Here is a 13,449-nt window from a genome sequence, read left to right as displayed (position 1 = left end):
AATTAACAGGTCGTCCAGGTAGGGGAGAATCGTAACTCCTTGTCTTCGAAGGAGCGCCATGAGCGGCGCCAGAATCTTTGTAAAAACCCTGGGCGCCAAGGCCAACCCGAATGGTAGGGCCACAAACTGGTAATGGGCCTGACCTATGGCGAAAAGCAGGAAGCGCTGGTGAGCCCTGCCGATAGTGACGGCCGAAGATTGAGCCCTGGACAGAACCGAAGTAGTATCCAGCACTGCGTCCCTGCCATATCGGGCCGCCTCTTCCAACAGCTGGAAGAGCCTTTCCACTTCAGACAGCGGAGTCCCATCTTGCCACGCCGTCTGCAGCTGATCCAACCACCGCAGAGAAGCCTCACCAGCCCACATGGCCCCCAAGGCCGCTCGGAATCCATGACCCGCGGCCTCGTAGATGGACTTCGCTAACTCCGTCCTTCTGTCCAGCGGTTCCTGTAGACTCGCCTTTCCTTTAACAGGAAGCAAAGAAGATTTGCTGAGACAATGGCACATCCACTTCAGGAGAGGGGACCCAATTACCGATCGTCTCCGTGGAGCAGGGATACAGGGCATCAAAAAACCGCATCCCCTGGAAGAGTTTATCCGGACACAGGCGTTCCTTCTCCACCGCCTCGTTAAGTTCATCGTGCGCCGGCAGCGTCGAACGAGCCCGACGCGACTCCTGATACAGCCGGGCCGACTAGCCAGGGCGCCTGGTCACCTCTTCAGACAGCTGTAACGCTTCCCGCATAGCCCCAATAAAAGCGTCCACGCGGCCCGAAAGCGAAGCAGAGCGACCCTGCCGATCCTCTTCATCAGAATCGGAGATCTCACCAGCAGAGTTTGTCGGTGATTCCGAAGTCTCCGAAGCACTGCGCGGAGGAGACAGCGCCACCACAGGCCTGTGGCGCTTCTTGCCTCGTGACGTCGGTTGGGACTTAGCTGATACCCAATGACCCAGGAGGTCAGACAGACTGTCAATGGAGCGTGTGAGCGCCTCCACTTTAACATCACTGAGACCCCCGACCAGTGTCGAACCTGACGCCGTCAAAGACCCCGGCGTATCAGATACGCGTGACCGATCCTGAAGCGGACCGGGAGAGAGGTCCGCGCCCCCTGGTCCCTGATCCAACATGCCCCCACATAGTTGCGAGCGTCGCGGATAAGGCGGTAATAACCCCTTACAATGGGTACAGTAACCAAGGATGTGTGATTACGCTACCACAGCCTGTTCCTACACAAAAAATCACCAAGCACTGAAGGGTTAAAGCTCCTCCTTAGAGGGAGAAGAGCTACCCCAGCTGCCTGCAGAGCAAAAGTTAACCTAACCCTCTGATCCCAGAAGTATGCACATCCAGAAAGGGTTAACTGCCCTGATGAGGCCAGACCCCGTTCAGAAGGGGTTAATGCTGCTGACCACGCAATACACCTTAGCCTTAAAAGGACAGAGGTGTGCGAGTCCCAGAGCCTCAGCAGAGAGGTAGCAGCGCTGGATATAGCACACCCTGTCTGCCTTAACAGGCCAGCAGTAAGGTGCTCTGCGCTGCAATTGTGAGAAAAAGGAATCTTCTGCCTTAAAAGGCAGAAGTGACTCACCAGCTGGCCGCGGTGACTGCTCTTCCCGGTGTGTAGAGAGCGGGGAGCAGGAGGCGCAGCACGAGGTAATGGACGCTGGCAGAAGAACCCGGAAGAAGAAGGGGCTGGGTCAGCTCCAGCGCGCGCCTTCCGGGCGCTTCCTGCCTGAGGCTAAGATGACAGGCAGCAGAGAGGCGCGAAGCCACGCCCCCCGCCGCCGCATACTAACGGAGCCCGCGGCTCCTCCGTCTCTGCTCCCTGCTAGCAGAGAGTTACACAAACGCAGTATGCAGCGGTGATATCCTTCCTGCAAAGACAAAACAGCAGTCACCACTTGTAACAGTAACAGCGGCTGCCGCCGCAGCCGCTGAAGCACTCAGACCTTGTGAGCACTTACCCAACTGAGCGCCACAGGGACCCCCAGGGATGTGTGGCGCCGTGGCCCTTTGCTCCCCCCCACGGCGGAGCGCGCAGGGACCCCACAGAAGCGGTGTGAGTCTCCGCCAGGGAGCGCCCTGTACCCCCCGGGGCCGGCAGGCTTCTGCGGGGACCTCCTTAGGGGGTACGCAGATCTGCCATGGGAGGGTCAGGGGTCCCAGCAGCGCCGAGACCCCCTGAGACCTCTAGACCACGGGGGGTCCAGGTCTCCGGAAATGATAAAATTAAATTTTTTTCTGAGGAGCTGCAAAGGCAGCGACTATCCTCTGCGACCTCAAATTTTAGACTGAAGGACATGGGAGTAGGAGGAGCCTAAGCTGGAGGGGCCGGTCATCACTTTTTTCTAATCTGAGGTGAACTATCCTGTGGGGCTTCGCCTACCCACTAGTAATGGATCTGTGTCTCCCTTCCCTCCCTTCTGCTGCTGAAATTACCCCAATAGCGCAGCGACGACTCATCCAAGAGGTCACAAAAGACCTCACAACATTCAAACAATTGCAGGTCTCACTTGCCTCAGTTAAGGTTGGTGTCAATGACTCCACCATAAGAAAGGGACTGGGCAAAAATGCATGGCAGAGTTCCAAAGTTCCAAGACGAAAACCACTGATGAGCAAGAAAAAAATCAAAGGCTTATCTCAGTTTTGCCAGAAAACCGGAATTAGTCTTACCGGTAATGATGTTTCTAGGAGTCCACATGACAGCACCATAGGAGGAGTAATCCCATATCCTGTGTAGGGACAGGAAGCACAAGAGGTTAAAAGCCCTCCCACCCCCAACCTCCTCAGTGATTTTCCAAGAACCACATTGGCTGGGTACAACACATTTTTTATTTTTAGACTTGCTTAGACATATGTTAGAATCACATACAGTAGCAATATAGGGAGGGAAATAAGGGTGCTGTCATGTGGACTCCTGGAAACATCATTACCGGTAAGACTAATTCCGGTTTTCCAGTACGTCCCCATGACAGCACCATAGGAGTATACCCAAGAACTCATAGCTTAGGGTGGGATAACTGCATGAAATACCTTCCTACCAAAAGCAGATCTCTGCTGTGAGAGAACATCTAGCTTGTAGTGTTTGAAGAAAGTAGTATGTCCTGACCATGTGGCTGCGGTACATATCTGTTCAATGGTAGCCCCTGCTCCAGTTGCCCATGAGGTGGAAATTGCTCTGGTGGAATGGGCTTTGATAATTTCAGGGGGAGGCGGTCCTTCTAAAAGATATGCTAGATTAATCATGGATGTCACCCATCTAGCTAAGGATGGTTTTGAAGCCTTCCTGCCTCTATTTTTTCCTCCAAACTGTATAAAAAGTTTAGAGTCTAATCTCCAGTTCCGAGTGGCTTCCAAATAGGCCAACACTGCTCTGCAGACATCGAGATGGTGGAACTCTTCCTCCCTCTGATTCCTAGGGTTTTCGCAGAATGATGGAAGAACCACTTCTTGGTTTAAAGTCAATGATGACACCACCTTTGGGAGAAACTTGGATCCAGCTTTAGAATGATGCAATCATCCCGAATCTGCATACAAGGCTCGACAATAGATAGAGCCTGGATTTCACCCAACCGTTTAGCCGTGGTGATTGCCACCAAGAAGACTGTTTTCAGAGTCAAGTTCTTTACTCCCAATTCATTAACTTGGCCGAAGGCAGGTTTACAAAGGACTCTCAGGTCAAGATTCAGATCCCACGGAGGGGAAGAAATTCTCTGGGTAGGCCTAAGTCTCTGGATTGCATTGACAAACCTGTTAATCCAGAGATGCTAGGACAATGATGTGCCGAAGAAAGCACCTTGTGCCGCAATCTGCACCTTCAAGGTACTTGGTCTAAGACCTGCGTCAAATCCTGCCTGAAAGAAATCAAGGATCACAGGGATGTCTGGCTGAGAGGTGTCTACCGTCCTGTGGAACTGACAAAAGGTCTTCAAGACTTTTTTATATATGGCCTGAGTTACAGGTTTTCTACTAGCCAGCATAGTCTGGATCCCTCTGGCGGATAAGCCCTTATTCTTCAGGATCTCCCCTTCAGAAGCCAGGCTGCGAGCTGGAGTAGTTGAAGATTCCGATGCAACAGTGGACCTTGCGTCAGAAGATCCTCCTGAAATGGTAAAACGATTGGGTCTTCCAACGCTAGATGACGTAGAAGGGAGAACCAACTCCTCCTTGGCCAGAACGGGACAATTGCTATGGCTGTCGCCCGATCTTCCTGAATTTTAAGCAGCATTCTCGGAATTAGAGGGGCAGGTGGGAAGGCATATGTTAGGCCTTCTCCCCAATATTGTGAGAGAGCATCCACTGCCAGAGGATGATCTCCTGGGTCGAGAGAGAAGAAAGATGTTGTCTTTGCATTCGTTCTGGATGCAAAAAGGTCTAGGTGCGGCTGACCCCATCTGCGAGTTAGTTGCTGGAACACCTCTTCGTTCAGTTCCCATTCTGAAGCCTTCATCTGACGCCTGCTGAGATAATCTGACGCCTGATTGTCAGATCCCCGAAGGTGAACTGCTGAAATGGAGCTCACTATTTTCTCTATCCCTAAGAATATCATTTTGGTCAGGGACTGGAGAAGTGGATGTCTTGGTCCGCCCTGATGTCTGATGAAGGAGACTGCCGTGATGTTGTCCGACAGGATTTTTACATGTCTCTCTCTTAAGACCGCCTGGCTTCTCTGTAGGGCTTCCCAGATCGCCTGTAGTTCCCGAAAATTTGATCATCGGGTCTGAATCTCTGTGGACCATGTTCCTTGGAGATAAGAATCTCCCACTCGAGCTCCCCATCCTGAGATACTTGCGTCCGTGGTCACTAAAAGACAAGGTTCCAGAATCCACTGCACTCCCGTCTGTAGATTCTCCTGGTCGAGCCACCAGAGTAGAGAGTCCTGGGCGTCTCTGGACAAAGACATCCTCCTGTCTAGCTAATTCTGATGTCCGTCTGTCACTTCCAGGATGCATTTCTGTAGATGCCTCGAATGGAACTGGCTCCATCTGACGCAGGTGATGCATGACGTCATAATTCCGCAAATACTCATTGCCTTTCGGATTGAAGGTTTCTTCTCTCTTGAAAAAGAACGAATCCTTTGTGGAATTGAGAGCATTTTGTCTTCCAGGAGATAAGACATTTGCCTTCGGGAGTCGAGCTGGACTCCCAGGAAGATGTGTGAAGTACTGGGGATAAGATTGGATTTTTCTTTGTTCACAATCAAACCCAGGTTGGTAAATGTCTGTAGGACAACTTCCAGATGTTGCGTCATACCTAGAAGAGATCCTGCCACCACCCGGAAGTCGTCCAAGTACGGAATGATGGTAATATCCCTAAGTCGGATATAGGCTACCACCTCTGCCATGATCTTCGTAAAGATTCTGGGAGCAGATGACAGGCCAAAGGGAAGACCTCGGAACTGGTAGTGTAGAATCTGACTGCCTGATGGTAGTGCAAATCTCAGATATTGCTGACTTGAGGAACGTATTGGCAGGTGGTACTATCTCTGAGGTCCAGGGTGCACATTACCGCATCTGCGTCTATTTTTGTAACAGACCCATCGGTTTAGGGGTTTCAAGTTGATTATTGTACGGAACTCCCCTGATGGTTTCTTTATTGAAAACAGAGAGGAGTAATGGCCCTGATGTTGTTCGTGTTCCGGAACTGGCACAATAACCCTCTGATGTAGCAGCTTCTCTAGGTCTACCCGTAGACGGGAAAGAGAGGTAGGGGAACCCCTTGTCAGGCGGAATTTTTGAGGGGGATATTGAGAAAATTCTATCCTGTAACCCTGTGCTATAGTTGTTAGTATCCAGGGATTTTGAGTGACCCGATGCCAACTGTTTTTGAAAAACTTTAAATCGCCCCACCCCCCCACTCTGACATAGTCATTGTCGTTTTGGACGGGAGCCAGTACTGGGCTGGTATTTCCTATCTTTGTTCACCTTATTAAAACTCCAGCTTATGGACCCCCCTTTTTTCTGAGAGTTATATTTACAGGAGGGGAAGGGTTTGCGAAAGGGCTGCTCCTTCTTTTTCTCCTCAGGGAGGCCCTTCTTTCTATCGGACGCTTTTTCTAGAATGTCATCTAGTACAGGTCCGAATACTCTGAGCCCTGAAAATGGAATAGAGCACAGCTTGTTCTCATGGATCTGGCCATAGATGTAGCAGCGATATTAGATTTAATGATAGCCACCGAAGATTCCCAGGCTTTTTTCAAAAGTCCGTCCGCCTTCCTATCCATAGGATCTTTAAGTCCTGACGAGTCCTCAAAGGGGATAGAGGTTTTCTTGACCACTTTAGCCACTGGGACGTCAATTTTAGGAACAGTGTCCCACACGTTGGTGTCGTCTGGGTCAAAAGATAGTCGGGCACGAAAGTCTCGTGGTATAGAGAGTCTCTTCTCCGCATCTTCCCATTCCTCCAGTATCATGTGCTTCACATGAGCATTAACAGGAAAAACCATGGATCTCTGGGTTTTAAGACCACCAAACATCTCATCCTGAATGTTACTGCTGTTTTCCGTTTCCTCTACTTGCATCGTGTTTCGGACGGCTCGTAGAAGAATATCCATACCATCTGAGTGGAACATATATCTTTTCCGTTCCCCGCCCTGAGGTAGACTAATGGTCTCACTGTCAGAGTCACCAGATGGGTCGATTTCACCCTCAGAAGATGGTGCTATATCTTCTCTGGGTCTTTTGGGTCCCGGGACATCCTGGACTCCTGAGAACCTGGGGGCTGTAGAGACGTGAAAGAAGCCTGAACTTCTTCTTTAATTATAATGGTACACTTACATGACTCTGGGGCGATCCAGGGTGGGTATCAGGGTGTGACATGTCAGCCATTGTACTGCCAGGGGTGCCAAAGCTGTAAGCCTGCCTTTGCTGATCACCAGCCCCCCTTCTTATACCTTACCTGGTCGTCCTGTCATTTTCTCCTGCTCCCTGGCGTCTGGCCTAACCGCGATTTGAATTTCCCGCGCGACCGCCACTGGAAGTCGTCATCTCCGGACTTCCGGTTTCGATGCCGGGCGGTCCTGGAGTCGGGAGGAGCCGGACTCGCCCAGAGCAGGACGCCGAGAGCCCCGGCGATAGGGTAGCGGCACCCGGAGGCTCCAGCACACCGGAGGGCTGAGGGACTCCCGGCAGGGAGTGTCGGCCCAAGACCCGCTTGACGGCGGGAAGGAGAGAGCCGCGGACCACCCGATCCCCCGGGGTCCCTCGAGTTAAAAACCTTTTCTTCAGTGCTCCTGCATCAGCGCTCCTCCTGCACTCCCTGTCCTGTGTAGGGACAGGAAAAACACTGAGGAGGTTGGGGGTGGGAGGGCTTTTAACCTCTTGTGCTTCCTGTTCCTACACAGGATATGGGATTACTCCTCCTATGGTGCTGTCATGGGGACATACTGGAAAACATCTTGATTATCGCCCAGACTTTTGGGAGAATACTCTGTGGACTCATGAGACAAAAGTTTAACTTTTTGGAAGGTGTATATCCCATAACATCTGGTGTAGAAGTAATACAGCATTTCAGAAAAGGATCATTATACCAAAAAGTAAAATATGGTGGTGGTAGTGTGATGGTCTGGGGATGTTTTGCTGCTTCAAGACCGGGAAGACTTGCTGTGGTAAATGGAACCAAGAATGCTGCTGCCTACAAAAATATCCTGAAGGACAATGTCCGGCCATCTGTTCGTGACCTCAAGCTAACCCACACGTTATGCAGCAGGACAATGATCCAAAACACACAAGCAAGTCCACCTCTGAATGGCTTAAGAAAAAAAAAATTAAGACTTTGGAGTGGCCTAGTCAAAGTCCTGACCTTAATCCGATTGAGATGCTGTGGAATGACCTTAAAAAGGCGGTTCATGCTCTGAAACCCACCAATGTGGCTGAATTACAACAATTTTGCAAAGATGAGTGGACCAAAATTCGTCTAGAACGTTGTAAAAGACTCATTGTCAGTTATCGCAAATGCTTAATTTGAGTTGGTGCTGCTAAGGGTGGTCCAACCATTTATTAGGTTTAGGGGGCAATCACTTTTTCACACAGGGCCCTGCAGGTTTGGTTTGGATTTCTTTTTCCCTTAATAATAAAGACCTTCATTTAAAAACTACATTTTGTGTTTCCTTGTGTTATCCTTTTCTAATATTTAAATTTGTTTTGCGATCTGAAACATTTAAGTGCGACAAACATGCAAAAGAATAAGACATCAGGAAGGGGGCAAACACTTTTCCACACCACTGTATCTGTTAAATGTCCCAAGAATGGACCGAGCCTGCTCCAACGGAAGATTGAACTAATACAAAAGAGCATTTTGTTGGTTGGGGTGTGGACAACGCAGGAGCTCCCACTTCACGTCAAGTCTTCATACATATAAGTGTTACATAATATATATATATATATATATATATATATATATAAAAGAAAGAAGAAGAAAAAAAAAGGTACTTTAACTATTGTTCTGTGCACATGAAAGCAGGCTTCATTTAGAGGATAAGGGGTCGTTTAACCCCTTCATGACATGGCCAATTTCCACTTTCTTTTTTTCCTCCTTCCCAGAGCCATAACTTTTTTACTTTCTGTCCACAGTCAGACATATGAGGGTTTGTTTTTGTGGTACGAGTTGTACTTTTTAACCCCTTACTTACCGGGGACGTATTAGTACGCATATTTGCGTACCCTCCGTTCAGTGAGGGCTGCTGCGCTGAGCCCTCACTGAACGGAGCACATGTCAGCTGACTCTTACAGCTGACATGTGCCCGCAACAGCCGCGGGTGGAATCGCGATCCACCCGCGGCTGTTAACCAGTTAAATGCTGCTGTCAATCTCCGACAGCAGCATTTAACGCGCGTTTCCGGGTAGCGCGTCATAAGCCCCGCCCACCGGCGACCCCGTCACGTGATCGCGGGTCGCCGATGGGCGTGCATGTCAACCCAGGGTCTGCAGCAGACGCCTGTGGTTGTCATGATCTTGTCGCTATGAGCGCCACCTAGTGGTCGGCGCTCATAGCACAGGACCATTTCTGCTGCATGCAGGGGACCTGCTCGTCCCCTGTATGTAGCAGAGGCGATCGGATAGTTGCTGCTTCTAGTCTCCTATGGAGACTATAGAAGCATGCAAAAAGTAAAAAAAAAAAAGTTTTTAAAAATATTAAAAAAAAATAAAAAAATATAAAAGTTTAAATCACCCCCCTTTCGCCCCATTCAAAATAAAATATATATAAAAAAACCCACATACACATATTTGGTATCGCCGCGTTCAGAATCGCCCGATCTATCAATATAAAAAAAAAATTATTCCGATCGGTAAACGGCGTAGCGAGAAAAAAATTCTAAACGCCAGAATTACGTTTTTTGGTCGCCACAAAATTGCAATAAAATGCAATAACGGGCGATCAAAACATCGGATCTACCCCAAATGTTATCAATAAAAACGTCAGCCTGGCACGCAAAAAATAAGCCATCAACCAGCCCCACATCACGAAAAATGGAGACGCTACGGGTCTTAGAAAATGGCGCTATTTTTTTATTTTTTTTTTTACCAAATTTTGGAATTTTTTTTCACCACTTAAATATAAAAGAACCTATACATGTTTGGTGTCTATGAACTCATAATGACCTGTAGAATAAGAAGGGCAGGTCAGTTTTAGCATTCAGTGAACATGGTAAAAAAAAAAAAAAAAAAAAAACACAACTGTGGTATTGCACTTTTTTTGCAATTTTACCGCACTTGGAATTTTTTTCCCGTTTTCCCGTACAGGATATGATAAAACTAGTAATGGCGTTGAAAAGTACAACTCGTCCCGCAAAAAATAAGCCCTCACATGGCCATATTGACCAAAAAATAAAAACGCTATGGCTCTGGGAACAAGGGGAGCAAAAACGAAAATGCAAAAACGAAAAATGCTCCGGGGCTTAAGGGGTTAATTACACCATTTATTTTAACACAGGGTACTGTAAAAAAACGGGAAAAAAATTCCAAATGGAAAAAAAATTGTGTAAAAAAAATGCAATTCTGACATTGTTTTTTGGGAATTGTTTTTACGGTGTACATTATGGGAATGGTTTTCACGGTGTACATTTTGTGTTAAAAATTACTTCGTAATATGATGTTCCTCATCAGTATGATTACTTCAATATCACATGTCCAGTTTTTTTTTTATTATTATTTTAGTGCTGAAAAAACATCAGAAGTTTTAAAAAAAAAAAAAATGTGGGTTTTGTCACCATTTTCTGACAAAACTGACCCCCTTATGAATTATTGAAATATGGGCAAAACACTGTACCCATTTCATGCTACTACTACTCCAAACCGTGCACCTTTTTCATATTGTGACCCCCCAAAACCTGCCCCTTCTTATCACTGACCCCTCACACTGCCTCTTTTCACCTTCCTTCCACACTGCCCTTCAATACTGTCCACCTTTTCACACTGACCCCACAATCCATAATGTACTCCTTCACATTGACCCCCTCTCCAAACACTCCACCCACCCCCAGTGCCTCCTATTCACACTGTACACACAGCTTTGTAAATAAAATAAAAAAAAATAAAAAATAAAAGCAGCTAGAGTAAACATTAGGAGTGCAAAAACAAAAACTGGCCTGGTTGGAAAGGGATTCAATTATTTTCTTAAGAGTTGTGAGAAGTTTGCACAATATTAAGAAGCATGAAATGATAATATACATACCTGAATAAACAATAGATTTATGATCTTCAGGTGAATTGTGCTGCTCTTCTGCCTCAGCTTCTAGACCTGTAAAAAAAGAAAAAGGTAATACTTTTTAGACATTTTGGGATACATGGGATTTTTATCACTTTTTCTGAAGATAAGAATTGTAATTTTAGAGCTTAAATTTTGTTTTCTATGAAATTTAGAGTATAGGTTAAACTTTTATATACAACTAAATTAATACTTCAGACTTTTACAAATGTAGCAAAATAAAAAATTATTTTTTACATTTTTTAGAATGTGAACAGCAGCTGTTCACTTTTACATGTAAATTAATTTTCTTGTACTGTCCATTGGGGGAAAAGGACCATGAGTTATAACTGTTGCCACTAGGATTCAGACACCATCCCTGTTTGCGGTTCTCAGCCCATCCACCTGCCTTTGGTCTTCGAATGACTTGCCTCCTCTGTCTGAAATCTCAGCAGAGATCTGTCATTCAAAGACTGGAGGCTGACGGTGGGGCCAGGAATCACAGACAGGGAGGGGAAGACCCAGTGTACAGTCCAGCCCCCTGTGCACCAAAACCTAATTAGCAGAAAACGTCAAATGGTGATTAAATTGATACTTTTGGTTAAGAAAGCAGCTCTGTTCTTTTTTTAAACTTCATTGCAGCAACATTATGGACGTGTCTTTACTTAAAATCGTGCTGACAAGTTCTCTTTAAAAGGATGCCAATTCTGAAACTTGCCAGATGGATGCAATGGTCGCTAGAAATGTAACCAAGAAAAAATGTGTAAGGAGATGCTGCAGGGGGGCTCAAAAAGAGATAAATACAGAACTGTAAGGCTATGTGCCCACGATGCAGAAATGTTCAGGATTTTTTCCTGAGCGTTTCTGCATCTCCCTGGCAGAAAAAAACGCATGCGGATTGTACATGCGTTTTCCTGCCAGGGACATGCGGATGTGAAGCGTTCTTCACATGCATTTCCGCATGTGGGTTGACAAGCGCTTTCCAAGCGATTTTAGCATCACTTGGAAAGTGCTTGTGACAACTAGGTCACACTGCAAACGGCATGGATTTATATAGTGTGACCCGAGAGAATGGTTAAAAATAAAAAAATAAACCTTTTACTTACTTTACTTACTTACTTCCGATGGCCCCCGAGACTTGCTGCGCTCCTGTGCTGGCTGCCGGCAGATTGCGGTACGCTGTACTAAAAGACCTGCCGTCACATGACTGACGTCAGCGCAGGTCCTTCACTCCTGCGCGATCTGTCGGCAAGCGAAGAGAAGGAGTCTGGGGGCCGTGGAAAGGTGAATATAATCTTTATTTTTTATTTTATTATTTTTTTTATGGTACCTGGGTGTGGAGGAGAGTCTCCTGTCCTCCACACCCGGGTACCATCCGCACATTAGAACGCGCCAATTACGCAAGTACAGATGCAGTCTTGCAGAATTGGCGCGTTCTAATGCAAGTCAATGGCGGCGAAAACGCAGCGCTTCCGCAAAATTAATGGACATGCTGCGGATTTTTGAGCGCAGCATAAACGCTGCGGAAAAATCCGCAGCAAGGGCATTGAAAGTGCGGAATTGCAATGGAGACCATGGGGGAAGGTTTACCAAGCGTTTCCCAAGCGTTTACGCTGCGGAAATTCCGCAGCATAAAAGCTTGAAAAACGCATCGTGGGCACACAGCCTAAGAAAACAAAATTGAGGGAGAAATACAGTAGTTTGATTAGGAGGTATTGCATCAGCCACTCCATGCAAGAAAATTTAAACAGGATGCGTGGAGGAAAATTGGCATGGGAACAAAATTGAGAGGGCCAAGATCTGTCACTTATTCTTAACAGGGAACCTGCCAGATCTGATGACACTATTAACCTGCAGATATAGGGTTAATATGCAGGTTAATAGCCTTATTAAGGTGCCAGCCACAGTACTGAAAGTGTAGCATCCAGGAAAACAAAAAGTTAATTTTCTCCCAGGAGCTGCTGGCTTTCAGTCATGCTGGTGTGCCCAGAGCAATCAGTCACCGTTCGCAGGGTGGAAAAAGACTACTATAAAGCACACCCTGGCACTGACTGAGATCTCGCTCTGCGCTGATTCACTGCAGAGCTGCCTGTCAGTAAGTGCCAGGGTGTGCACACAACTTCCGCTCTCAGTGCTGTGAGCAGTGCCTGTAATTGCTCCGGGCATGGCTGCATGACTGAATGATGGCAGCTATCAGGAGGAATGAAGCCAATTTTCCCCCATGTGCCACACTAAGTACTGTGGCCAGCCATCTTCATAATGCTATTAACCTGCAGATTAAAAGTGAACAGTCACTAGGCTTCCCAAATATAAAATAACGCTACCCACCCCTCACTTTCCTATCTCCATCTACCTGCCCTGGTTGATTGGGGTGGGCAGCCCATCATGCAGAAGAAGGCTTAAAAATTTGTTGCTGTAAACGCTAAGACGACCATGGCTTAAAGTGAACCTGTCAGCAGGCTTGTGCTAAGTAAACCACATACACTGTCAGTTGGGCATCATTACACTGATTGCCTTGGTTGATGAAATCCATCCTGTGGTTTTTGTTTAATCTTTATTTGCAGTTTGGAGATAATGATATGCTCATGCTTTGGGACGGCCTGTGGAGGGAGCTCTATCTGGTGCTCTGCTTACATATTCATCTGTATGCTCTTTTGATAGCTCACTGTGCTTTCACTGACCTGCCTCCGATTTTACATAGTATATGCACTGAGGGATTAAAAAAAAAAAAAAAAACTACATCAAGCAAAACGGCGAAGGCGCA

General features: G+C 47.0%; 1 protein-coding gene across 7 annotated transcripts in view; it reads right to left on the bottom strand.

The window, feature by feature from the left end:
* The window catches only part of CENPC (centromere protein C), a 267,360-nt gene that overhangs the window by 118,272 nt on the left and 135,639 nt on the right, over positions 1-13,449 (bottom strand). For all 7 annotated transcript variants that reach the window (XM_073637041.1, XM_073637044.1, XM_073637043.1 and 4 more), the window contains one exon: positions 10,674-10,739. In XM_073637041.1, the coding sequence (XP_073493142.1) occupies positions 10,674-10,739 (66 nt within the window). The remainder of the gene's footprint in view (positions 1-10,673; positions 10,740-13,449) is intronic.

Source organism: Phyllobates terribilis, unplaced genomic scaffold (genome assembly GCF_046119375.1).
Source record: "Phyllobates terribilis strain yellow unplaced genomic scaffold, ASM4611937v1 Scaffold_1__5_contigs__length_1240528914, whole genome shotgun sequence".
In the NCBI taxonomy this organism is placed as follows: domain Eukaryota; kingdom Metazoa; phylum Chordata; class Amphibia; order Anura; family Dendrobatidae; genus Phyllobates; species Phyllobates terribilis.
The sequence above is the reverse complement of the archived record's forward strand: the minus strand, read 5'-3'. Positions and strand labels throughout refer to the sequence as shown.